The sequence below is a fragment of the Rhinoderma darwinii genome, chromosome 1 (genome assembly GCF_050947455.1).
Source record: "Rhinoderma darwinii isolate aRhiDar2 chromosome 1, aRhiDar2.hap1, whole genome shotgun sequence".
NCBI classification, from domain to species: Eukaryota; Metazoa; Chordata; class Amphibia; order Anura; family Rhinodermatidae; genus Rhinoderma; species Rhinoderma darwinii.
Window position 1 is genome coordinate 372,749,976 of NC_134687.1, and position 25,142 is coordinate 372,775,117.

At 43.2% G+C, this 25,142-nt stretch overlaps 1 protein-coding gene across 1 annotated transcript in view; it reads left to right on the top strand.

Annotated features, from left to right (window-relative positions):
* The window catches only part of CFAP95 (cilia and flagella associated protein 95), a 118,235-nt gene extending 94,771 nt beyond the window's left edge, over positions 1-23,464 (top strand). The window contains exons 6-7 of the mRNA XM_075827962.1: positions 11,510-11,570; positions 23,174-23,464. Coding sequence (XP_075684077.1) covers positions 11,510-11,570; positions 23,174-23,356 — 244 coding nt within the window. The 3' untranslated portion in view covers positions 23,357-23,464. The remainder of the gene's footprint in view (positions 1-11,509; positions 11,571-23,173) is intronic.
* Positions 23,465-25,142: the final 1,678 nt, after the last annotated feature.

Sequence of the window (25,142 nt, forward strand, 5' to 3'; positions counted from 1 at the left end):
AGCCCCAGTTACAGTGGAAATCAGCCCCCTCTGTGCTGGGTCTAGTAAGAGCCAGCAGCAGTCTGCCACTAACGGCACCCGGCAATCATGTGACCAGTCACATGATCACCGGGACCAATAGAGATAGCGGCGCGGCCGCTGCCTCTATTCCTAGACACAGCTGGAAAGAGATCGGAGAAGACAGAAGCAGTGAAAGCTGCTTCTATCCTCTCCTCACCGGCAGTGACTGACTGCTGGAGACCTGACATTCAGCTTCCTGATCGCTCTGGCAGCAAGTTAAAACCAGTGACCTTCCTTCCACCCTGGATGCCCTTATCCTGTTGGAAACCCGGATCGACATGATGATCCAGGATCGGACTCAGGAGGTTCGCCGGGAGAGACGGCCCTATAGACTGGCTCCAGAGACCCCTACTACCTTCCTCAGTTGTTCCACCTGAAGAGCCAATGAAGGTGGACAGACTAAAATTGTCAGATCAGGAGAAACTGTGCAGACTAGCTTCAGGTCTGTGTCTGTATTGTGGCCACAAAGGCCATTTTGTGGGTCAATGTCCACAGAAGCCGTGAAACTCCAGCACCTAGGGTTGGTTGGAGAGACAGCCGTCGGTTGAATGACGCCAAATGCCAAATCCTATCCCAAATTATCTATTCCAGTAACCATTGTCTCTGGTGAAAAATCACACACCGTTTCTGCTTATCTGGACTCCGGAGCAGCTGCAAATTTTATTCAGCAGAACCTCGTAGATTGTCTCCATCTGGCTACGTTTCCTCTGGAGAGAACTCTGACAGTCGCCTCTGTGAATTTGAAACCACTGCCCGATTCTATCCTGTTCATTATGGAACCGTTGAGACTACAAGTCAGAATCCTCCACTTGGAACAGATTGCCTTCTTCGTCTTGCCAAAATCTATCAACCCTATTCTGCCTTGTCTTAGTCTACATGCTCCGGTTCTCGACTGGAGTTCCGGAGAGATCCTCCAAAGGGGATCCAAGTGTCTTCATCGCTGCCTGCCACAGGTTCGTCCTATTCTGTTTCCACTGCCTCAGTCACTCTCTGGACTACCCACACATTAAGCTTTGCAGACGTCTTTAGTAAAAAGCAGGCAGAGGTCCTTCCTTTTTGTTCTATTGACCAGTGGCTATAGGGGAGTACAAATGATGTTCCAACTGTGGATGATTTTCTGTTTACAAATTCAGTGTTCTTTAGTCCCTGTGCTCTGTCTGGACTGTTCTATATATGCCAAAATGTGTTACTTTAGTGAAATACATTGCTTAATTAATATTTCAGATATGTATATATCTATACCATTCGAGGGAGACTACTGTATATGTCTTATGTTCATTCTGCTCAAATAACTACTGTTATTCCGTAGTATATAGTGACTTTTGTGCATTCTACATTATATACTTTAATCATAGATTAGCTATTAATAGGACCACAAGTGGCCCACATATATTTTCCTTTTCATTAATTTTTTTCTTCTTCCAATTACATATTTTGCATGTGATTGCTATAGATATGTTTTTCATGTTATCCTTACATGACCACTCTATATTTCTATGTTTAGTTTAAAGGGGTTGTCCCAAGTTGATAAATGGAGCTATAAAGCTCCCCCATGTAAAAATAAGAAGAATTCTAATTACCTGTCCGTCGTCCAGCGATGTCGTTTTCATGATATCGTTGATTGAAGTTGCGGTCGGTCCCTCTTTGTATCCTGCTCGTTGCCTAGGTTCCCGGCCACCGCTATTTACCTTTAGCGGTGGCCGCGCATGCGTAATGACATCCTCTGCGCCCTGAGCAGAGGATGTCATTTGCTCGTGAACGCGCATCTCGGCGCTTCTCGGCGCATGCGCAGAAGATGCAGTGGAAGGCACCCGTCGCAAGGAGAAGTCTGCGCTCCGCTAAAGGTAAGTGTGTATAGGTTTGTGTGTGTGTGTGTGTCTGTGTATATATGGGTGTGTTTGTGTGTGTGTGTGTGTGTGTGTGTGTGTGTTTATGTGTGAGTGTATATATGGGTGTATTTGTGTGTATGTGTATATGTTTGTGTATATTTTTGTGTATATGTGTGTGTGTTTGTGTGTGTGTGTGTATGGGTGTGTTTGTGTATATGTGTGTGTGTGTGTGTGTTTTTGTATGTGTGGGTTTGTGTATATATGGGTGTGTTTGTGTACATATGTTTGTGTGTATATGTTTGTGTGTATATGTGTGTGTTTGTGTATATATGGGTGTGTTTGTGCATATGTGTATAGGTTTGTGTGTATGTGTTTTTGTATACGTGTGTGTTTGTGTATATATGGGTGTGTTTGTGTATATATGGGCGTGTTTGTGTATATATGGGTGTGTTTGTGTATGTGTGTGTGTGTGTGTGTTTGTGTATATTTGGGTGTGTTTGTGTACGTATGTTTGTGTGTATATGTGTGTGTGTGTGTATATGTGTGTGTATATATGGGTGTGTTTGTGCATATGTGTATATGTTTGTGTGTATATGTTTGTGTATTTTTGTATATGTATATTTGTGTGTTTGTGTACATGTGTTTGTGTATAGGTTTGTGTGTATATGTGTGTTTTTTGGAGCTTATGTGTGTGTGTTTGTGTATATATGGGTGTGTTTGTGCATGTGTATATGTTTGTGTGTTTTTGTATTTGTGTGTTTGTGTATATGTGTGTGTTTGTGTATATATGGGTGTTTGTGTATATTTGTGTATATGTGTTTGTGTATATGTGTGTGTGTTTGTGTATATGTGTGTGTTTGTGTATATGTTTGTGTGTATATGTTTGTGTGTTTGTGTATATATGGGTGTTTGTGTACATGTGTTTGTGTGTGTTTGTGTGTGTTTGTGTATATGTTTGTGTGTATGTGTTTATGTAATATATGGGTGTGTGTTTATATGTGTTTGTGTATATGTTTGTGTGTGGTTGTTTGTGTGTGTGTGTAGGAGAGTATAAGTATCGGTATTGTTCACATTGATAACTTTTTTTTAATGTTGTTGCAGATTTTGATGTACCAATTGGACTACGTCTTTGATTCGTTGGACTACTGCGTAGATCTACGTTTTTTGAAAATTTTAATAAAATGGTTAACGAGGGTTTTGTTGGGGATTTCTTATTTCAATTAAAAAAAATTGTCTTTGTGGTTTTTTTTCAAACTTTATTAGTGCCTAGATAATGGTAGTTGGCTGATTGACAGCGTCCATTATAAAGGCGGTACTTAGTGTTAGCCGGTGCAGGGGCTAGCACTAACCACCCATTATTACCCCGGTACCCACCACCACCAGGGGTGCCGGGAAGAGCTTGGTACGATCCAGTACCCGACCATCTGTTGTGATGGTCGGGTACTGGGGCGGCCGTAGGCTGGTATTATGAGGCTGGGAAGGGCCAAAAACAGTGGACCTTCCCACCCTTGTAATGCTAGGCTGCTGCTGCTGTGTTGCGCCTTCACTTCAGCCTCAGTTCTTCGTCATCCTGACGTGTCTCGACAGTTCTTACTAGAGGTAGATGCTTCTTCCGTTGGTGCTGGAGCACTACTGTTTCAAAGAAACTCCAAGGGTAAGGCAGTGGTTTGTGGCTTCTCCAAATTTGTTCTCTCCTGCACAGCGCAACTACTCCATTGGGGATCGGGAGTTACTGCCATCAAGTTGGCCTTGGAGGAATGGAAACATCTGCTGGAGGGCGCTACTCACCCCATCATCATCTATACGGACCACAAATGTTTCACGTGCCTTCTGTCTGCGCAACGATGAAATCCTCATCAAGCCAGATGGTTGCTGTTTTTCGCCCGGTTCCAGTTTCTGCACCACTTTCGTTCTGCAGATAAAAATGTTAGGGCCGATGCTCTATCTCGGTCATTTGAGACGGATGACACTGAGGAGACTCCCCAATATATTATAGATCCTTCCAGGATTATTGCCGTGAACCCGCTGCAAATTAAAGTCATTCCCCCTGGAAGAGGGTTGTCCTCTGGGAACACAATTCCAAACTGGCTGGGGACTCTGGTGTTCGTAAGACACAGAACTTTATATCTTGTCATTACTGGTGGCCCATGCTGCCTAGAGATGTTGTGGAATATGTTTCTTCTTGTACCAATTGTGCCCACGACAATTCCTCGCATTCCAAGCCTGCTGGTCTGCTTTTCTAAGGTGGATTCACGTTTCATCCCACTAAATGGTCTTCCTTCTGCTCCTCGTCTGGCAAATCTATTCATACAGCATATCTTCTGTCTGCAAGGACTGCCCCTCCATATAGTGTCTGATCGGGGTGTACAATTCACTTCAAAATTCTGGAGAGCCCTCTGTAAACTCCTTAATGGGAAATTAGACTTTTCTTCTGCGTATCATCCTCAGTCTAACAGCCAAGTTGAAAGAATTAATCAAATACTGGAGAATTATCTTCGTCATTTTATTTCTGTTCAATACGACAACTGGGTGCAGCTTCTTCCTTGGGCTGAGTTTTGCTACAACAACCACATGAGTGAATCTACTGCCTCTACCCCATTCTTCATTGTATATAGCCAACATCCACGTGTTCCTCTTCCAGTGCCTGCTACATCTCTACAAGTACCTGCAGCTGACTCTTCATATCTGGCAGCAGACCTGTATCCTACAGGCGGTAGACCGCATGAAGAGAAATGCTCATAGAAAAAGAAGACCTCCTAATTTTCTTCCTGGAACTAAAGCCTGGTTATCTTCAAAGAATATCTTACAAACTTGCCCCCAGATTTCTCGGTCCTTTTGTAGTTCTCTCTCAAAATTGCCAACTCTTTTCATGTCTCCCTCCTAAAACCCGTAGTTCTGAATCGCTACAGCAAATCCCCTGGCCCTGTAACCTCCCCCCTCCTGGGGGAGGTTACAGATCTTGGTCCCTAGATCTTTGCTCAGGACCAAACACCCTCCAGTCAACCAGGTAGACGTTTTTTCCTCCTATCCTCTTATAGTCCAGAAATTCCTGGACTTCTGACATCTTCGAAGTCCATGAATTTCTGGACTATAAGAGGATGGGAGGAAATAAATTCTACCTGGTTGACTGGAGGGAGTTTGGTCCTGAGGAAAGATCTAGGGAACCTGGAAGGGAACATTGATGCTCCTAAGCTCATCAAGAGGTTCCTTTTGGGTTCTTAAAGGGGGGTAATGTAGTTCTGGTGGAGCAATGGGTATATGCACAGAAGGATTTCAAACTAATGTATTGGTCTTTGAAAGGCGGGATCTGAGAATTGGGTTACGGTTAGAATGAATTATAGAGCATCAGGGCAGAGAACAACAAGTAGAGAAAGGGGGTACACCCAGCGAGAACGAGAGGCAGAAGGGTGCTCATGAGAATTGTCATTTTCAGACAAAGCACAGTGAGGAGGGACCGCCTTATTAAAAACAGCAGGCGGAAGCGATGGCGCATAAAGGCAAGCGGAAATAATGATATTGAAAAAAGAAAACACTGAACAAGAGTTAGAAAGAAGACTAAGGTATGGTTATTCTAAAATCTCGAAAAAACGAGAAAAAATGTCAGAAGTTTTGATCAGTGAGAGTCTGAGCGCGTAGCGGCAGAAGCGATCAGATGAGCGCTGAGCCGCTTAGTTTCTGATCGGCTTTTCTCGGTAAGCCGAGCAATTGGTGTACGGGCTCAATAGAAAGTTTATGAGCCCGTACACACACTCGCTCGGCTTTCCGAGAAAAGCCGATCAGAAACTAAGCGGCTCAGCGCTCATCAGCGCTCACTATGACGTGTCAGAAGTTTTTTTAACGATTAGTTGCCCTTTAACTTAAATTATTGTAGACAAGCATCACTTCATACATATTCTAAATAAATACCCCTTTAAAGTAATTTGAACAGAATATACACTACCGTTGAAAAGTTTAGGGTCACTTAGAAATTTCCTTATTTTTGAAAGAAAAGCACAGTTGTTTTCAATGAAGATAACATTAAATTAATCAGAAATACACTCTATACATTGTTAATGTGCTAAATGACTATTCTAGCTGCAAACGTCTGGTTTTGAATGCAATATCTACATAGGTGTATAGAGACCCATTTCCAGCAACCATCACTCCAGTGTTCTAATGGTACATTGTGTTTGCTAACTGTGTTAGAAGGCTAATGGATGATTAGAAAACACTTGAAAACCCTTGTGCAATTATGTTAGCACCGTTGTAAACAGTTTTGCTGTTTAGAGGAGCTATAAAACTGACCTTCCTTTGAGCTAGTTGAGAATCTGGAGCATTACATTTGTGGGTTCGATTAAACTCTCAAAATGGCTAGAAAAAGAGAGCTTTCATGTGAAACTCGACAGTCTATTCTTGTTCTTAGAAATGAAGGCTATTCCATGCGAGAAATTGCCAAGAAACTGAAGATTTCCTACAACGGTGTGTACTACGCCCTTCAGAGGACAGCACACACAGGCTCTAACCAGAGTAGAAAGAGAAGTGGGAGGCCCCGCTGCACAACTGAGCAACAAGACAAGTACATTAGAGTCTAGTTTAAGAAATAGACGCCTCACAGGTCCTCAACTGGCAGCTTCATTAAATAGTACCCGCAAAACGCCAGTGTCAACGTCTACAGTGATGAGGCGACTCCGGGATGCTGGCCTTCAGGGCAGAGTGGCAAAGAAAAAGCCATGTCTGAGACTGGCTAATAAAAGGAAAAGATTAATATGGGCAAAAGCACAAAGACATTGGACAGAGGAAGATTGGAAAAAAGTGTTATGGACAGACGAATCGAAGTTTGAGGTGTTTAGATCACACAGAAGAACATTTGTGAGACGCAGAACAACTGAAAAGATGCTGAAAGAGTGCCTGACGCCATCTGTCAAGCATGGTGGAAGTAATGTGATGGTCTGGGGTTGCTTTGGTCCTGGTAAAGTGGGAGATTTGTAGAAGGTAAAAGGAATTTTGTATAAGGAAGCTATCACTCCATTTTGCAACGCCATGCCATACCCTGTGGACAGCGCTTGATTGGAGCCAATTTCATCCTACAACAGGACAATGACCCAAAGCACACCTCCAAATTATGCAAGAACTATTTAGGGAAGAAGCAGGCAGCTGGTATTCTATCTGTAATGGAGTGGCCAGCGCAGTCACCAGATCTCAACCCCATAGAACTGTTGTGGGAGCAGCTTGACCGTATGGTACGCAAGAAGTGCCCATTAATCCAATCCAACTTGTGGGAGGGCTTTCTGGAAGAATCAGGTGAAATTTCTCCCGATTACCTCAGCAAATTAACAGCTAGAATGCCGAAGGTTTGCAATGCTGTAATTGCTGCAAATGGAGCATTCTTTGACGAAAACAAAGTTTGAAGGAGAAAATTATTATTTCAAATAAAAATCAGTATTTCTAACCTTGTCAATGTCTTGACTATATTTTCTAGTCATTTTGCAACTCATTTGATAAATATAAGTGTGAGTTTTCATGGAAAACACAAAATTGTCTGGGTGACCCCAAACTTTTGAACGGTAGTGTGTATATATATATATATATACAACGAAGAAAAACAGCAGCACTCACTTCAGGAAGGAAATGTATATGTATCTGGGTGCCCAGCAAGTAGTCCCGATCCTTGGACTAAGTACAGATATGAATAAAGAAAGTCTTGCAGCACTCCAATAAGAAAAATCGTGAAGTTTATTCAGTCCACATCAAGCAAAGGTGCAACGTTTCTGTCCTACAATAGGACCTTTCTTGAGGTCCTATTGGAAAGAATCGCATCACTCCATGTTTCATAAAATGGCATCATCAGGGGAGAATGGCTGTTTCAATGGCCATTAAAACAGCCATTTTCCCCTGATGACGCCATTTTATGTGGCAAAACATGTAGGGAGGCTGATTTAAGGATTTTTCTGATATTTTAATACAAAATCCATGTATGCCATGTATGCCTTATAATGGTCAAATTAGTAGTTTAGTGGTAGTAGAGGGACGAGATTAGTGAGTAAAGCAATTTTTGAATAGGAGGAATGCCTCAATTTTTCATAGTTTGAGCTGACAATAAGATGCAGATTAGGAGGAATGCCTCTAATGAATTGGATAGAAATTTGTCATCCCCTTTTAGATCTGAACTATAAAAGAGACTCTTGTTAGGAAGCACGCCCCTAATGAATGCAGAACATATTAACATTCTTAATTTTTGAGTTCCAAATGAGACTCACATTAGGAGGAATGCCTCCAAAGAATGCTGGAGATATCGACATCTTTAACCCCTTCCACATTTGACGTATGTGTAATGGATCTGCCAGACACAGCTTCTGTGTCGACGCCCGTTGGTAATCAGTCTGCACCTGCTCCTAGGTCTGATAGAGTGACTCCATCTGCTACCACTCAGGCTGGTAGGTTCTCCCACTCCTCAGCCTATCTCAGCCTGGCCAGACGGAGCTAGCTCCCGCCCTCTGTCTATTTATACCTTCATTTCCTGCTCTTCCTTTGCCTGTGATTCTGTCTAGTTTCCTGGCTCTGCTGTTCCTGCTTGTACTATTGACCTCCGCTTCATTTTGACCCTGGCTTTACTGACTACTCTCCTGCTCTGCGTTTGGTACCTCGTACACTCCTGGTTTGACTCGGCTTGTTCACTGCTCTCCTGCTCTGTGTTTGGTACCTCGTACACTCCTGGTTTGACTCGGCTCGTTCACTACTCCTGTTGCTCACGGTGTTGCCGTGGGCAACTGCCCCATTTCCCTTAGCTTCTGTGTACCCTTGTCTGTTTGTCTGTCGTACACATATTGAGCGTAGGGACCGTCGCCCAGTTGTACGCCGTCGCCTAGGACGGGCCGTGCAAGTAGGCAGGGACTGAGTGGCGGGTAGATTAGGGCTCACCTGTCTGTCTCCCTACCCCGTCATTACAGTATGCTTACATCCTAGCCAGGTGGGGAAGTATGGAGCGTGCTCAATAGCGACCGCAGCATTTAAATCGTTAGAAAGAGGGGGACGACACCCTCCAATAGCTCACCCGCCCCCTCAATGCGATCGCAGGGTGCTGATGGATGCCTAATGAAGGTCCCCAGGTCTGCCATCTTTGTGCTCCTATTAAGCTTCTGGCAGGGCTTAATAGAAGCCTGTCAGAAAGACGATATACTGCAATACATTAGTATGGTCAGCTGGTTCAAGACCCCTAGGGGGACTAATAAAAAAAGTAAAAATCTGTTGTTTTTTCTGTAAAGTTGTTGTGTTTTTTTTATGTAAAAAAAATATTAAAAGTTAAAAAAAAACCTTTTCCCATTAGCCCCTTAAAGAATTGTAAAATAAATAAATAAATGGTATCGCTCCGTCCGTAAAAGTCTGAACTATTACAATATATCGTTATTTAACCTGCACGGTGTGCACCGTAGAAAGAAAAAGTTAAATGGCAGAATAGCTGTTTTTTGGTCACCTCATCTCCCACAAAAAATTTAAATAAAAAGTGATCAAAACCTCGCATGTACCCCAAAATAATACAATAAAACTACAGCTTATCCTGCAAAAAATATGTCGACGGAAAAATAAAAAAGTTACGGCTCTCAGAATTTGGTAACGCATACATTTTATTTTTCAGTTAGTTTTTCCTTGTAAAAGTAGTAAAATATAGAAAAACTATATAAACTTGGTATCGCTGTAATCGTATTGACCCGCAGAATAAAGTTAACATGTCGTTTCAATTGCACGGTGAATTACGTAAAAATGAAGCGCAAAATACAGTGAAGGAATTGCGTTTTTTTTTTTCATTTTCTACTTTACAAATATTTTTTTTCTAGTACGTTCTATGGTAAAATAAAATGGTGCCATGAAAAACTACAACTCGTCCCGAAAAAATCATGCCCTCATGGGACTATATAGACGGAGAGATAAATGTATTGTCTTTCGGAAGGTGGGAAATTGAAAATCTGAAAAATAGCTGTGGCGGGAAGGGCTTAATACATGAGTTTGTAAATAAAATAATTCAAATATATATTGAATCGTCAGTGACGTTATTCTACAGGGTGGGCCATTTATATGGATACACCTAAATAAAATGTGAATGGTTGGTGATATTAAGTTCCTGTTTGTGGCACATTAGTATATGGGAGGGGGGAAACTTTGCAAGCTGGGTGTTGACCATGGCGGCCATTTTGAAGTCGGCCATTTTGTATCCAACTTCAGTTTTTTCAACGGGAAGAGGATCATGTGACACATCAAACTTATCGAGAATTTCACAAGAAAAACAATGGTGTGCTTGGTTTTAACGTTACTTTATTCTTTCATGAGTTATTTACAAGTTTCTGACCACTTATAAAATGTGTTCAAAGTGCTGCCCATTGTGTTGGATTGTCAATGCAACCCTCTTCTCCCACTCTTCACACACTGATAGCAACACCGCAGAAGAAATGCCTCCCGATCTGACCCCCTTAGACTTTTATCTTTGGGGTCATCTGAAGGCAATTGTCTATGCTGTGAAGATACGAGATGTGCAGCAACTGAAACTACGGATACTGGAAGCCTGTGCTAGCATTTCTTCTGCGGTGTTGCTATCAGTGTGTGAAGAGTGGGAGAAGAGGGTTGCATTGACAATCCAACACAATGGGCAGCACTTTGAACACATTTTATAAGTGGTCAGAAGCTTGTAAATAACTCATGAAAGAATAAAGTAACGTTAAAACCAAGCACACCATTGTTTTTCTTGTGAAATTCTCGATAAGTTTGATGTGTCACATGACCCTCTTCCCATTGAAAAAACTGAAGTTGGATACAAAATGGCCGGCTTCAAAATGGCCACCATGGTCAACACCCAGCTTGAAAAGTTTCCCCCCTCTCATATACTAATGTGCCACAAACAGGAAGTTAATATCACCAACCATTCCCATTTTATTTAGGTGTATCCATATAAATGGCCCACCCTGTATATACTTTAAAAGGGTGAAATTCTATTAATTTGTGTCTGCTGTAATATTAGTCCTCCTATCCATAAGGGAGTATACTGAATAAATCTATTCCCTCTACAGATTTGCCCATTAACATTAAATTGAGAACACAATATTTATAATTGGTAAAGGCAGTACATGGATTTATTTTTTAATTCACAATTGTTTCTCCTTAGGATGGTTAATAAAAACTGTTTTAGTGCATATCAATAAATAAATGTTTTATATTATAAATATACATAACCAATTACACAGTTAGTGGGAGTATATCCTTTGGATTGTGTTGGCACAATCCTTGTATCTGAATACATACAGTTTTTTGCCACAGGAGCAGCATTTAGTTATACTCCACTGTGGATTGTTTAAAATATATTGAAATTGCAAAAGCAGAATATATGAGTGCCGAGTTCTATATGATATATTAGCGCCAATCATAAGCATAGAGCCATTGATTCCAACTTGTATACAATGGTTTATAGCTTGTTGGTCTTTACCAGAGAGATATGGAAACTATACACAATAGTCTCTCCCCATTTTGATAAAAAAAAAATGTAAAACAAAATGTGTAGTATACTATAATTCTATTATTTCCATAGATAAAAAATATTATATATTTTTGTACCAGATTACCTTACTTGTCTAATTTTCAGTCTGCTTCTCTTTTAGGCATCTGGATACAACTTATGGCATCAACTATGTGGCCCCTTTTCAGTATACAGCATCTCTTGTAAGTACTTTTGTTTGAAGTATTTATACTTTACACAGGGAACTCCGTTGGTTAGGTAAGAATGTAGCCATGGAAGCATACCATATTGCAAAGAGATCTTCTGACATGTTGGAAAATCTCTGCGCATTGAATATTCTGGAAAGGGCTCAAGCCAAAGATCAAGAACCCGTACAGTTTTATCGCCATTGAATAATCTGTTGCACAAATTTTAGATTTACATCCAGACAAATATGGCACATCTGGGTAAATATGTTTTTGGTAGATCTAAGTGTAAACCGTTTCCTTGTTTAATGGTTTACCAGTTATATTGGTTTATAGTAGTAGAAAAAAGTGAAGCAAATTGTTCAAATGTATTTGCTGAGTGGAAAAATGAAGAATCATTTGCATTAATCTGTAACTAAAAAGTGCTGTGTGCTCTGTCAAAATATTACAAGACACTAGATAGCTGTTCATCTTATTTCCCAACAACTTCCAGGCAATTCTCTTCTTTTCAGAACACATCACAATTTGTATATGCATGAGGTTCGCCCAAACTGTGCATGTCATCTGGACCGCACAGGCTGCTGGACTCAGATTTCATATTTTAGCTTTTTAGGCACCATAAATAATCCCTAATAAAATATTCTTCAAAACAGTACATGCTCCCTGGGTAAGTGTTCTGTTTTTTAACTTTAGCCCTTCAACACACCAGCAATAATTTAGCCCAACTACGATTATTCTGTATTGATGCAACATTCAACCATCTATGTAAATAATAGGGTGTGGATTATGAGAGCTGTTATGAATCAGTTTGTGATATCCAGACAAGCAAAGTTGATGATTGCCTCAGCCTATTTATATTAATATATTCATAATTTGTATGTATCCTGGTCTGTAGGAAGATAAATTAGAAAAATAGGCTTAGAACTGATCGATTTCAGCAAATACATCATCCATATTCATTCCAACTATAAAGTATGTACAACTTCTCTGAACTTTGGGTCTAAACTTTTTATTACATTTAAAAAAAAAAAATTCTATAAATCTATCTCCGAACATAATTAATATATAGCAAAGGGTCTGCCCTGAAGCAAATAGTTATTTTGCTCTAGCACCTAGACTGAAAGACTTGTTCTCCATTGTTTTTCAAAATGTTAATTAGCTGGTTCTGATTACCATTGAGAAATAGATTCAAAATGCTAGTTATAACTATTACTTTATGTTCACACAACATTTTGTCTCTGTTTGGCGCATACACCGAGTAAATCTCCCGGTGTATGTGCTGAACATAAAAACACAATGTATGCCACACCGTGAAATACAGATGTTTTCACCCTTACATTTGCTTGAATTTGGTTAAGGATTACAATTTCTCATGAAGCAAGTTCAATACAATATCGCAACATGCTAGCAACCACTGGGTGGCCATACCTAGAGACATATTGCATAGACATCTCGTGACAGAGTATCGCAAAATCATGTTTTCTTTTTAAGCTGGTCATCTTACGCCATACATCTCAGGATATGTTGAGATAAGAGAAAAGGTAAGGAAAGACATATCTCTACATCGCCCAAAGACCATGTCATTGGTATATGTCAAATATTTAAGGCCCTATGGAAAATTTTGGTGTATTCCTTGTGAACTTAGCCTTAGTTGCGGACAGTTTCTGTCCACAACTAAGCATTATAAATGCATATGTCCACAATCACTGAAGCCATGAGCTTTTCTCAATAGCAAATATAATCTATTGGGCAGTTACCAAGCCTAAGGGATTGTGTGACTCTGCAAACTGTCTTCCTAGTAACTTTTGTTGGCGGTAAATGAGACAACCCTCCTGTTACTATGAAAACAGTAATTTGTGAGAATCCTCATGTTCCATTACCGTAGTTGTTGTATAAGGAAGTTTTAACTTTGAATCTCATTTATCAAGACTGGCTAACATAAAAAAATGACTTTGTTGTCCATAGCAACCAATTATTGTGAAGGTTTCTTATTATATAAAAGCTGAGCTGTGATTGGTTGCTATGGGTAACAAGGCCAGTTCTCCTACTAGTTTTGATAAATGAGGCCCATTTGTCTTAGGAAACATTTTCTAGTATTAGGGCAAATATTTCTGTGATTGAAATTGTCTCATACATTTCAGAAAAAAATCCCTCTGCAACATGTGAATGGATTTTCACAAACCAGATTCAAATTATGGATTAGTTGTACAAATTTCTGCCACAAATCTGCCGTGTATGAATGTACACTAATCGGTCATCTCTGACTAGTGTCTGAGGGTCCTATTCCTCCTTTTTTTAATGAAAAAATAGGAATGGTTCTCCGTTGTGGGAATAAGGAAAGCACCAAACAAAAATCTTTCTTTGGGAATGATTTCCAGGCTCCATGTCCTTTCCCTCAAACACTCACTTTCCTTCTACCATGCCCTCCCCCATTCTCTTTCTCGTTTACTTCTCTTTTTTTCTCCTTCCCTCTCTCTCTTTTTGCCTTCCTCAATTTTGGTTTAAGCCATATTCTAATAATTTATTCAACAATGGCTGCTAATTGTGAAGCATCCAGGTAACAGTTGTGTACAGAGTCTTCTAAATCTCAGCTAGTGAAACAATTAACTTATCAGAAAAGCTTGACTGCTATCACCCTCTAGCTTTTCCCTTCATTTTCTCACAACATTTATAAATTCTTGCAGGGGAAAATGTTATACTTTAGAAAGAATTGTTTATGCCGTTTAACAGTCTACTTCTTTTTTTAAACCTTAATGACCAAGCAATGTTTTAAGATTTTCTATCGTCGCATTCAAAGAGCTATAACTTTTTTTATATTTCCATCGACATAGCTGTATAAGGACCTTTTTTTTTTTTTTGCCAGACAAGTTGTATTTTTTTAATAGCACCATTTTGGGGTACATATAATTTATTGATTTAACTTTTTATTAACTTTGTCAGTGGGGTACTGGAAAAAAACCAGACATTTCGCCATTCTTTTTTTGCGTCTTAATTTTACGCCATTTAACTTGTGGTATAAATAACATAAAAACTTTATTCAGCGGGTCGTTACGATTGCGGTGATATCAAATTTATATAGGTTTTCCTACTTTTACACAGTAAAAACGCGTTTGTATTTGTGTCGCCATATTTTAAGAGCCAAACGTTTTTTATTTTTCGACCGATGCAGCTGTATGAGGGCTTATATTTTTGCGGGACAACTTGTAGATTTTATTGGTACCATTTTGGAGTACATATGACTTTTTAATCACTTTTTAAAAAAATTTTTTTAAGGTAAGATGAACAGAAAACAGCAATTCTGGCATTGGTTTTTGTTTTTATTTTTTATGGCGTTCAGCGTGCGGGTTAAATAATCTAATCGTTTTATAGTTGGGTTCATTACAGATGCGGTGATACCAAATATGTGTAACTTTTTACTTTTTTTCATAATAAAGTATTTTGTAAAGGGAAAATTTGACTTGGGACTTTTATTTCAAACTTTATTTAACTTTTTTTTTTAATCCCACTAGGCAACATCACTGTGCGATCTTTTGATCGCTTTCATAATACACTGCAATATTTCTGTAGTGCAGTGTATTATGCCTGTCAGTGTTGCCTAACCGGCAATCACTAAAGGCAGACCTGGGGGCCTTTGTTAGGCTCCCAGGCTGCCATAGGAACGAACGGCACCCCGCGATGCACGCGGGGTGCCAGTTTGGTCAGAGAGGGAGCTCCCTCCCTCTAAAACCAATCTGATGCGGTGCTTGCTATTGCGCGCCGCATTTGAGGGGTTAAATATGATCGGAAACCACTGCTAGTGGTCTCCGATCATTGCTCTGAAGCCCAAGGCTGTTGGCAACAACCCGGGCTTCAGGACCACCCTGCACGATGCAGGAAAAGTTCTACTGAAGTGCCGATGTGAGAATCCATCAATCAATAATTTGTACAGCGTCATCTGACAAGTCGATTTTAACAACTGTTATGATCTGTGGGTATGTGGACCCACTGGGTCATACAGTCATAGCGGGATAGCAGCCGGCCAACAGAGTACCAAGTCAATATATAAATAGTCCAAGAACAAGGGTACCTGTAGTGGTTCAGACAGTAGCAACGGCTAGGCACAGATGGGACCTTGACAGCAGACACCAGACATGGCGTAACACAGCAGGTGGAACCGGTGGCACAACACGACTCCAACAGGTTTAAGGCACAGGAACAAATAGCACGGGATACAGGGTACAGGTAGCAGGGCACGGGAACAACTGGAACAGGATAACACTAAGGGACCATTTGCAAGACTGACATGAGAAAACACAACAAGGCTCGGGCAATGAGCAAAGGGGCAGGGCCCTTCTTATAGTCCAGGGTGATCATGGGCTAATTAGTGATAATACCCATATGCGTGCGGTGGCCCTTTAAGGCCGGGCACGAGCGTGCGTGTGCACCCTACGGGACACAGCGGACCGAAGCGGAAGTGAGCTCTGGGCAGGAGATGCGGCGACCGCGGGGTCCGTAATCCCGACCGTCCGCGGCCATGGACACTATAGTATCCCCCCTCTTACGCCCCCTCTTCTTGGGGCTACAGCGAAAGAGGAACTTCTTAATGAGGGCAGAGGCATTGAGGTTCTATTCTGGCTCCCAGGACCTTTCCTGTGGACCAAACACCCTTTCAATCCACCAAATAAAAAGTTCTTCCTCCTACTTTTTTGAAGTCCAGGATCTACTTAACCTCAAATACATCATACAAAGAACCGCTGGTAGCAACTGCAGTGCTAGGCGTTTTTGTGTAGCGGTTGAGTACCACAGGCTTCAGGAGGGACACCTGAAAGGAGTTGGGGATTCTGAGGATAGGAGGCAGCTGAATTTTGTAGGAGACAGGGTTGAATTGCTGCAGGATCTCAAAGGGTCCGAGGAACCTGGGAGCAAACTTGTACGAAGGTACCTTTTAGATGGATAGTCCTTGAGGACAGCCAGACTTTGGTACCCGGAGGGTACTGAGGTGGCTCTCTTCTAGTATCCGCCTTTCGCTTCATGCGGTCGACCGCCAGCAGAATAGAGGACCGGGTACACTGCCAGATCTGTAGAAAGTTCCTGAATGCAGAGTCCTCTGCGGGCACCTGGGACGTAGCTGAAACAGGAAGAGGAATTTGTGGATGTTGGCCGTAGACAATGAAGAACAGTATAGAAGCATTGGACTCACTTGTGTGGTTGTTTTATGAGAACTCGGCCAAAGGAAGAAGCTGTACCCAGTCATCATGCTGCATGGAGATGAAGTGTCGAAGATAATTCTCCATGATTTGGTTAATCCTCTCTACTTGAGCATTGGACTGGGGATGGTACGCTGAGGAAAAGTACAACTTCACATCTACGAGTTTACAGAGGGCTCTCCCGAATTTCGAGGTAAAATTAACCCCCCGATCAGACACGATATAAGGAGGCAAGCCATGCAAGATGAAGATGTTTTGTATGAAGAGGATAGCCAGTCAGGAAGCAGAAGGTAGGCCGGTCAGTGGAACAAAATGATCCATTTTCGAGAACCGGTCCGCCACCACCCAGACCGTATTGCATCCAGCAGAGGAAGGAAGGTTTGTGACAAAGTACATTGCTATATGCTGCCAGGGAGCATTGGGCACAGGCAGAGGTTGGAGCAGACCAGCAGGCTTGCAGTGAGCAACCTTGTTGGCAGTGCACGCAGTGCATGACGAGACAAATTCCACAATATTTTTGGGCAGCGTAGGCCACCAGAAATGACGGGCAATCAGATCTCGGGTTTTACGAGCACCAGCGTGCCCAGCCAGTTTGAAGCTGTGCCCCAGCGAAGGATTCTCCTTCTGTCTGCCAGGCGCACAAAAGTCTCTAACTTGCAGAGGATTAACAGAAATAATACAGGATGGGTCAATGATACTTTGCGGAGACTCCACGTTGTCCTCTTTCTTGAACGATCTGGACAAGGCATCGGCCCTCACATTTTTGTCAGCAGGACAGTAGTGGAGCACTAACTGGAACTGGGCGAAGAACAGCGACCACCTAGCTTGACTGGGGTTCAGCCGTTGGGCTGCCTGGAGATAGTCGAGGTTCTTGTGGTCGGTATATATCAGAATGGGGTGAGCTGCGCCCTCTAGTAGATGTCTCCACTCCTCCAGAGCCAATTTGATGGCCACTAACTCGCAATCCCCAATAGAGTAATTGCGCTCTGTGGGAGAAAAAAAAGTCTACAATAATAGCCACATACCACTGCCGTCCCTTTGGAACCTCTCTGGAACAGAAGTGCACCTACACCAACAGAGGAGGTGTCCACCTCAAACGAGAACTTTTGAGATACATCAGGATGATGGAGGGTTGAGGTTTACGTGAAGGCACTCTTACGGCTATTAAATGCAGATTCTGCCTCTGGAGTCCACACCTTGGCATTCATACAGTTTTTGGTGAGGGTAGAGATGGGAGCCGTCAATGAAGAAAAGTTTGGGATAAACTGCCGGTAGAAGTTGGCGAATTCCAAAAAACGCTGTATGGACCGCAAGTCTTGAGGATGTGGCCATTCCATGATGGACTTTATCTTCTCAGGATCCAGCTTGAGGCCTTGATCCGAGATGATTTAGCCCAGGAAGGGTAGAGAATTCTTCTCAAACACACACTTCTCCAGCTTGGCATACAGGCGATTCTCCCTTAATCGCAGTAGAACTTGACGGAGATGTCTCCAATGAGTCGTCAGATCTGTAGAAAAAATCAAAATGTCATAGAGATAGACCACAACACAGACATAGAGGAGATCTCGGAAGATGTCATTGACGAACTCTTGGAAGATACCGGGAGCGTTACACAGACCAAAGGGCATTACCAGGTATTCATAGTGCCCATCTCGGGTGTTGAATGCTGTCTTCCATTCGTCACACCGGCGGATCCGGATCAAGTTGTAAGCCCCACGCAGGTCTAGTTTAGAGAAAATCATGGCTCCTCGTATGCAGTCAAATAGCTCGGAAATTAGTGGCAACGGATATTTGTTCTTGACCGTGATTTGATTGAGGCCCCGGTATTCGATGCAAGGCCAAAGAGATCTGTCTTTCTTCTTGACAAAGAAGAACCCTGCCCCGGGGGCCGGGGAGGAGGATTTCTGTATGAACCCCTCTCCAAATTCTCCTTGATATAGGCCGACATAGACTGAGTCTTTGGCAAGGAGAGAGGGTATACCCGTTCACGAGGAGGGGACACATTTGGAACCAGTTCAATAGGGCACTCATAAGCCCTGTGTGGGGGCAGCGTCTCAGCCTCCTCCTTGCTGAAGACCTCCGCAAACTGAGAGTAATGAGGGGGTAATCCTGCCAACGACTGAGGCAGAGGAGGCTGGACTGTATCGATCTGCAATAGATAGTGATTGAGACACTTGGAGCCCCATTGGAGAACCTCTCTGGAATTCCAGTCCAGGACTGGGGCATGTACTCGAAGCCAAGGCAGGCCCAGCAGCACAGGGTTAACGGCTTTGGGCAGGACAAGAAATTAAATTAGCTCTGAATAAAGGGCTCCAACTTGGAGCTTCACCGGTTTGGTCTCCGATACAATTGGATCGTGCAGAGGCAGTCCATTCACTGAGGAAACAGCCAAAGACATCTCCAGAGGGACTGTCGGCAACTGGAGAAGATCCACTAGGTATTTTTGGATGACGTTAGCCGCGGATCCAGAGTCCAGATAGGCAAAGACCCGGTGCATCTTTTCGCCGGTCACTATGGTCACGGGGATGGATAGTTTTGAAGAGAGTTTTTTATTCAGCGCTGTATTGCCTAGGGTTGTCTCTCCAACCAATCCTAGGCATTTGCAGTCCGTTGGCTTCTGAGGGCACAAACGCACAACATGGCCTCCGAGGCCGCAATACAGACAAAGTCCCGAAGTGCGTCTGTGATGTCTCTCCTGGACGGATAATTTGAGCCGGTCCACCTGCATAGGCTGCTCCTCTGGTGGAACAACTGGTGAGAGCAACAGGGATTGCTGGAAAGTAGGAGCCAGCCTAGGAAGTCTTCTCTCCCGACGAACCTCTTGGGATCGCTCCCCGGATCCTCATGTCAATCCGGGTGGCGAGAAGAATGAGGTCATCCAGGGTCGGTGGCAGATCACGAACGGCAAGCTCGTCTTTAATCTCAGAAGACAATCCCCCCTGCCAGAATGTAGCCACCAAGTCCTCGCTGTTCCAGAACATCTCTGCCGCCAGGGTGCGAACTGAAAGGCTCACTCACCGACAGAGGTGTCTCTCTGTTGAAGGGTCAGCAGAGATGCAGCAGCAGCAGATGAGACTCGCCCAGGTTCCTCATATACCGAGCGGAAAATCCGTAGGGAACACTGGAAGTCACGGGTCTCTGGTCCCTGACGTTCCCAGATAGGATTCGCCCATGCTAGGGCCTTGCCAGTAAGGAGCGAGATGATGAAAGCGATCCTTGCGCCATCAGAAGGAAATGCTTTTGGCATGTAGGCTGAAGTGGATCTGGCACTGCTTCAAAAAACCCCTGCATGTACTAGTGTCTCCGTTGAAGCGAGAAGGTAGTGGCAGCTAGAATCGGGAGTTGGTACTGCCAGGAGGCGTAATAGGAGGAACAGCCGGAGGAACAGGAACAGGTGCCTTGACGGCTGCAGCTTGCGCATCCAGACGCTATTTAATGGAGTTCACTGCCAGGAAAAGTTGGTCTTGGCTTGACCGAAGGTCTCGCAGGTCTGCCTGCATGGCATGTGATGTCGTCATGGCCTTGGGTTGACCAGCGGGGTCCATGGCCTGAGCATACTGTGACGATCTGTGGGTACGTAGACCCACTGAGCCGTACCGCCATAGCGGGATAGCAGCTGGCCAACAGAGTACCAAGTCAATATATAAATAGTCCAAGCGCAAGGGTACCTGTAGTGGTTCAGACAGTAGCAATGGCTAGGCACAGATAGGACCTTGACAGCAGACACCAGACATGGTGTAACACAGCAGGCGGAACCGGTGGCACAAAACGCCTTCAACAGGTTTAAAGCACAGGAACAAATAGTACGGGATACAGGGTACAGGTATCAGGGCACGGGAACAACGGGAACAGGGTAACACTAAGGGGCCTTTTGCAAGACTAACATTGGAAAACACAACAACGCTCAGGCAATGAGCAAAGGGGCAGGGCCCTTCTTATAGTCCAGGGTGATCATGGGCTAATTAGTGATAATTCCCATGTGCGCGCGCTGGCCATTTAAGGCCGGGCACAAGTGTGCGCGTACACCCTACGGGACACAGCGGACCGGCAGCGGAAGTGAGCATAGATCCGCATCTCCTCCACAGATCCATGGAGGCGGCCGCCGGGGGGGGGGGAGTAATCCCAACGGTCCGCAGCCATGGACGCTGCAGAAACTTTGCCACCACTTATCATAGATGTGTATATCCATCTCCCCCGAAGGAACCAGCGATCGTCAAGCCCTAAGCTACTTAGTCACTTTGTTAGAGCCAAGAAATAGTTTAAATGCGACCCAGTCGATATCTTACTAATACTCTGGATACCAGGTTAGGTGTATCAATCCATGGAGCCCAAACTTTTTCCAGCTTGGTTAGTGTGCCTCTTTTCGAGGGCATAACTAATCCGGTTTAACAACAATATCATAATGAAATTTTGGTGTCTTATACACTTTACGTAGTAAGTATAGATGAGACGATCTGTGAGCTTCACTCAGAGACACTTCAGCACCCTCTCCAAAATTTCCCCCACTGCATATTCTCCAAGGCTCCCATTTCTGCCTCCCACCTTTCTTTGCTCCTCACACGGATACTTAGACATCACCAGAATCATAAGTGCTTTATAAAATCTAGAGAGAACTCCGGCAGAAGTCCCTGTAGCCTCTATCAAATGGATAATGTCGTTATCAGTAATAACACATCCCCCGCATCTCCAGCATAGTCTGCCTGGAATGCATGCCGTAACTGGAGATATTTATAGAAATCTGAGGAGGGAATTACATGGGAACCCTGGAGCTGTTCAAAGGAACGCAGTATCCCATTACTCACAATGTTTACCTCCTGAGTAAAGAGGGTTTTACACTAGGCGATTATCGGGCAAATGATCGTTCATAGAACGCTCATTGCCGATAATTGCCCTGTGTAAACAGGGCGGCAAACGCTCGTTCATCTGCTGATCGTATCGTTTTAAAAAAGTTAAATATTATCGTTGTCAGCAGCACATCTCCAGGGAAGAAACGACCGCTCGTCCCCATACATAGCTCATTTTGACAGGAGAAAATGAGCGCCGATCAACGAGCTGTTTCATTGATTGGCGCTCGCTGCACCGATTTTGGCCGGTGTATTGGGGCCTTAAGACCAGCACGTTTCCAATTACCCAATCCTTCAAGCTGGCATAAATTAGCTAACCACGGAGTGTCCCATATGGCCGTGTACTTAGTAGCGCCTGTATAAGTTGTATTTCCCTTACCTTCCACGACACCTTATGAAAAAGTTTTACAGTGGGCAAACGGTTCGTCGACAAGTTAAATTTACCCGCTCCCAACTATATAAACGATCCCTTCAAAAAATGCCCCTTCAATAAAGTTCTCTGGGGATCTGCATCTACCCCTTCCTATCCTCGTATGTTCTATAGTCTACCTGCCAGGAAATACACCAATGGGTTAGGGATTGCAAGACCCCCTTCCGTCTTGGGCCGTTGCAGAGTTTATACTTTAATGCGTGCATAACTCTCAAGCCACAAAAGCGCTTATTAACGTGATGAAAAAGTGGTATCCACACTGGACCATTATGAAGCTGGTATAACAACTGCGGCATTCATATGATTTTGATAAGATTTGCGTGCTTAAGCCTGCCTACTAATGGGGATAATTAGTTTCTCGTATTCCAAAAACTGGCGGGTCACCACCACCCCCAAATACTTGAATTCAGAGATCACCTGCAATGCAGAATGAACGGAAGAAGCTTCGTCCTGAAGAATATCCAGAAGCAATAATGTAAACTTGGACCAATTCATGACTATACCAGAGTAATCACTGAAAGTAGCAATGACATCCATAGCCACACCGAGAGACTCCCTAGCATTAGCCAAAAATAAAAGTGCCTCATCCGCATATAGCGCCACTTTCTCCTCCTCACCATTTCGTCGGAAACCAGTAATGCCTGTAAGGGCACGAAGAGCTGTCACCAAGGGTTCAATGGCTAGTGCGAAGAGCAGGGGAGATGAGGGACAACCCTGTCGAGTGCCCCTACTCAACGCAATAGTCCATCAAACGGCCGTTAACGCTAATTCTAGCAGTAGCGCTATCTATCCTACAACAATTTTACCCATAAAATATATTGATCCCCTAACAGTCGACTTCTAAGTATAACTCCACATGAGAATTGGATTTTTGATGTCTGTTTTCATTACATGAAAGGCTCTTATGGATTTTCCAGATCTTCCTCAGATCTGTATGGGCCTAACATTGATTTGTAACATACCGGTACACCTTACAACATAATAGTACATTGATAATGTGAGTGGAGAAAAAACAAGTTTCAATCTATCACCCTGCAAGTATTTAAAATATTCTGTAATCCTCCCTCCTACATGTTATAAGTATACATTTTCTGATAGTTTGTTAGACAGCACCATGTTTACTCTAAATTATGTTTGTATATTTTCTGTTTTTAAATATAGAAAGTATCAAGAGTTACAGACTATTCTTCTGCCTTCAAGAAATGCCATTCCCAATTTATGGACACAGCGGACTACAGGAGGCGTGGAAGAAATACCTGGCAAGATGAAAGTGGCATATATGCCAACAGAGAAATGAGACAAAATGTGTTTAAACAAACCAGTCCCTTCACACCACATCTTTGAAGATAAAATATATTTTTCTAGCATTAATCTGGGTGATGTCATTATGCATTGATGTACAGTTCTCAATGATACATTGTTTTTACAATATTAAAACGAACTATAAAATGTCTACCTCGTTATATTAACTTTATATTGCACATAGAGTTGTATCGTGCGTTTTGGTAAAAATGAGGCAGCTCAGCCTCAACATTCACATGATACTTACCAAATGGGAGCTGTATAATTCTGTCTTCGTTAAGGAAGGAGAGTGATGTTTTGCACATGTGACTGTATGTTGGAAGGGGCTGAACAGAGGGAAGTGGTGTTTTACACATGAGACTGTATGTTGGAAGAAGATGAAGGGAGGGTAGTTTTATAAAAAAAAATTCTGTTGGACTGTATGTTAGAGGGGGCTGAAGGAAGGGATGTTTATTTTACATGGGACTGAACGGAGGGGAGTGATGTTTTGCACATGGGATTGTATGTTTATAGAGGGTTTGTTGTTGCAACCTGTAGGGGTTTATCAGCCCTAGGATAGGTGAGCCCTGCTCTTCTCCACTGTGTTTTTATTACTTGGCTATCAGTTCAGCCCTGGTTGCGATATATAAGGCTGGACTGACTACCATCTTCACATCATCTAAAGCTTCTTCCACATCTCCTCATCATTCTGGACCTTCATCGATCCTTTCAATAAAGAGGACATATGCAGAGGTACTACAATGATCATCAGGCTAAGTGCACCATCTCCAGTATTTCATCATCCTTTGACAGAACATACCTGTTGTGTATTATTTTACAGGGTCCCTCGGACTTTAAACTGAATTTAGTTAGGAAACCTCTATAAGTATTTATCAATATCATACCTCCTACTTTATTGACCCTTCAAGTAAAACATAAACTCTCTAAACTCCTCGCTACCTGGGTACATTTGAAGTCCTAAAGAGAATCAATCCGGTGAGTTACAAACTCCGTCTACCTCCTTCTCTCCGGATTCCCAATTCTTTTCATGTATCACTACTTAAACCTGTGGTGCTAAACAAATCTTCCAGATCGTCATCTATTACATCTGCTCGTGAAAATCCAAAATGACCCACTCGCCCCTGCTGCTTCCCAGGACTATTTAAGGCACCTCCACCATCTCCAAGGCGCCTGAGGAATTTTGGAACAACTTAGATTTAACCTGCGAAGGTTTCTGTATGCACCAGATCCTGTCCGCTACCGCTTTCAGTTATTAGTCTGCATCCAGTTGTTCGTTACCAGTCTATATCCAGTGCTCCTCTACCAGCCTGCATCCAGCAGTCTGGCACTAGCCTGCATCCAGTATCCATGGACTGCATTCGGTTACCTGCCTGTATCCAGCTGACATCTACCTGTCAGTGTTCCGCGGTCTGCATCCACCTGTCATCAAGGTACCATCTACCTGTGCCTGTCTAGCACCTGTGTTGCCAGCAGCTACTCCGCCGGGACCATGGCAAGAGGTAGCGACCTGGCAGTCTCTCCGCTGCGAAGACCAGATCCCCTTATAGGGGTTAAACGCTGCTTAGACACACCCTTAGAGGTGGCCCAAAGCCAATCCGGCAGTGTAGCCCAGTGGGTCCACAAACCTGCTGGTCGTTACATGCTGTAACGTACTTACCGCTCTGTGGTCCAGCTCCCTCTCTCCCTGCCAGCCACCACCGCTGCAATGAGAGTCTTATCGGGGTTGCCAGTGGGTGCAATAGTCTGCTGGAGAACCCATACAGATTGGTCTAACTAAATCTACAACTAAACGAGTTTGACGTAGAAATCGATGTCTCTGCTTCTACTG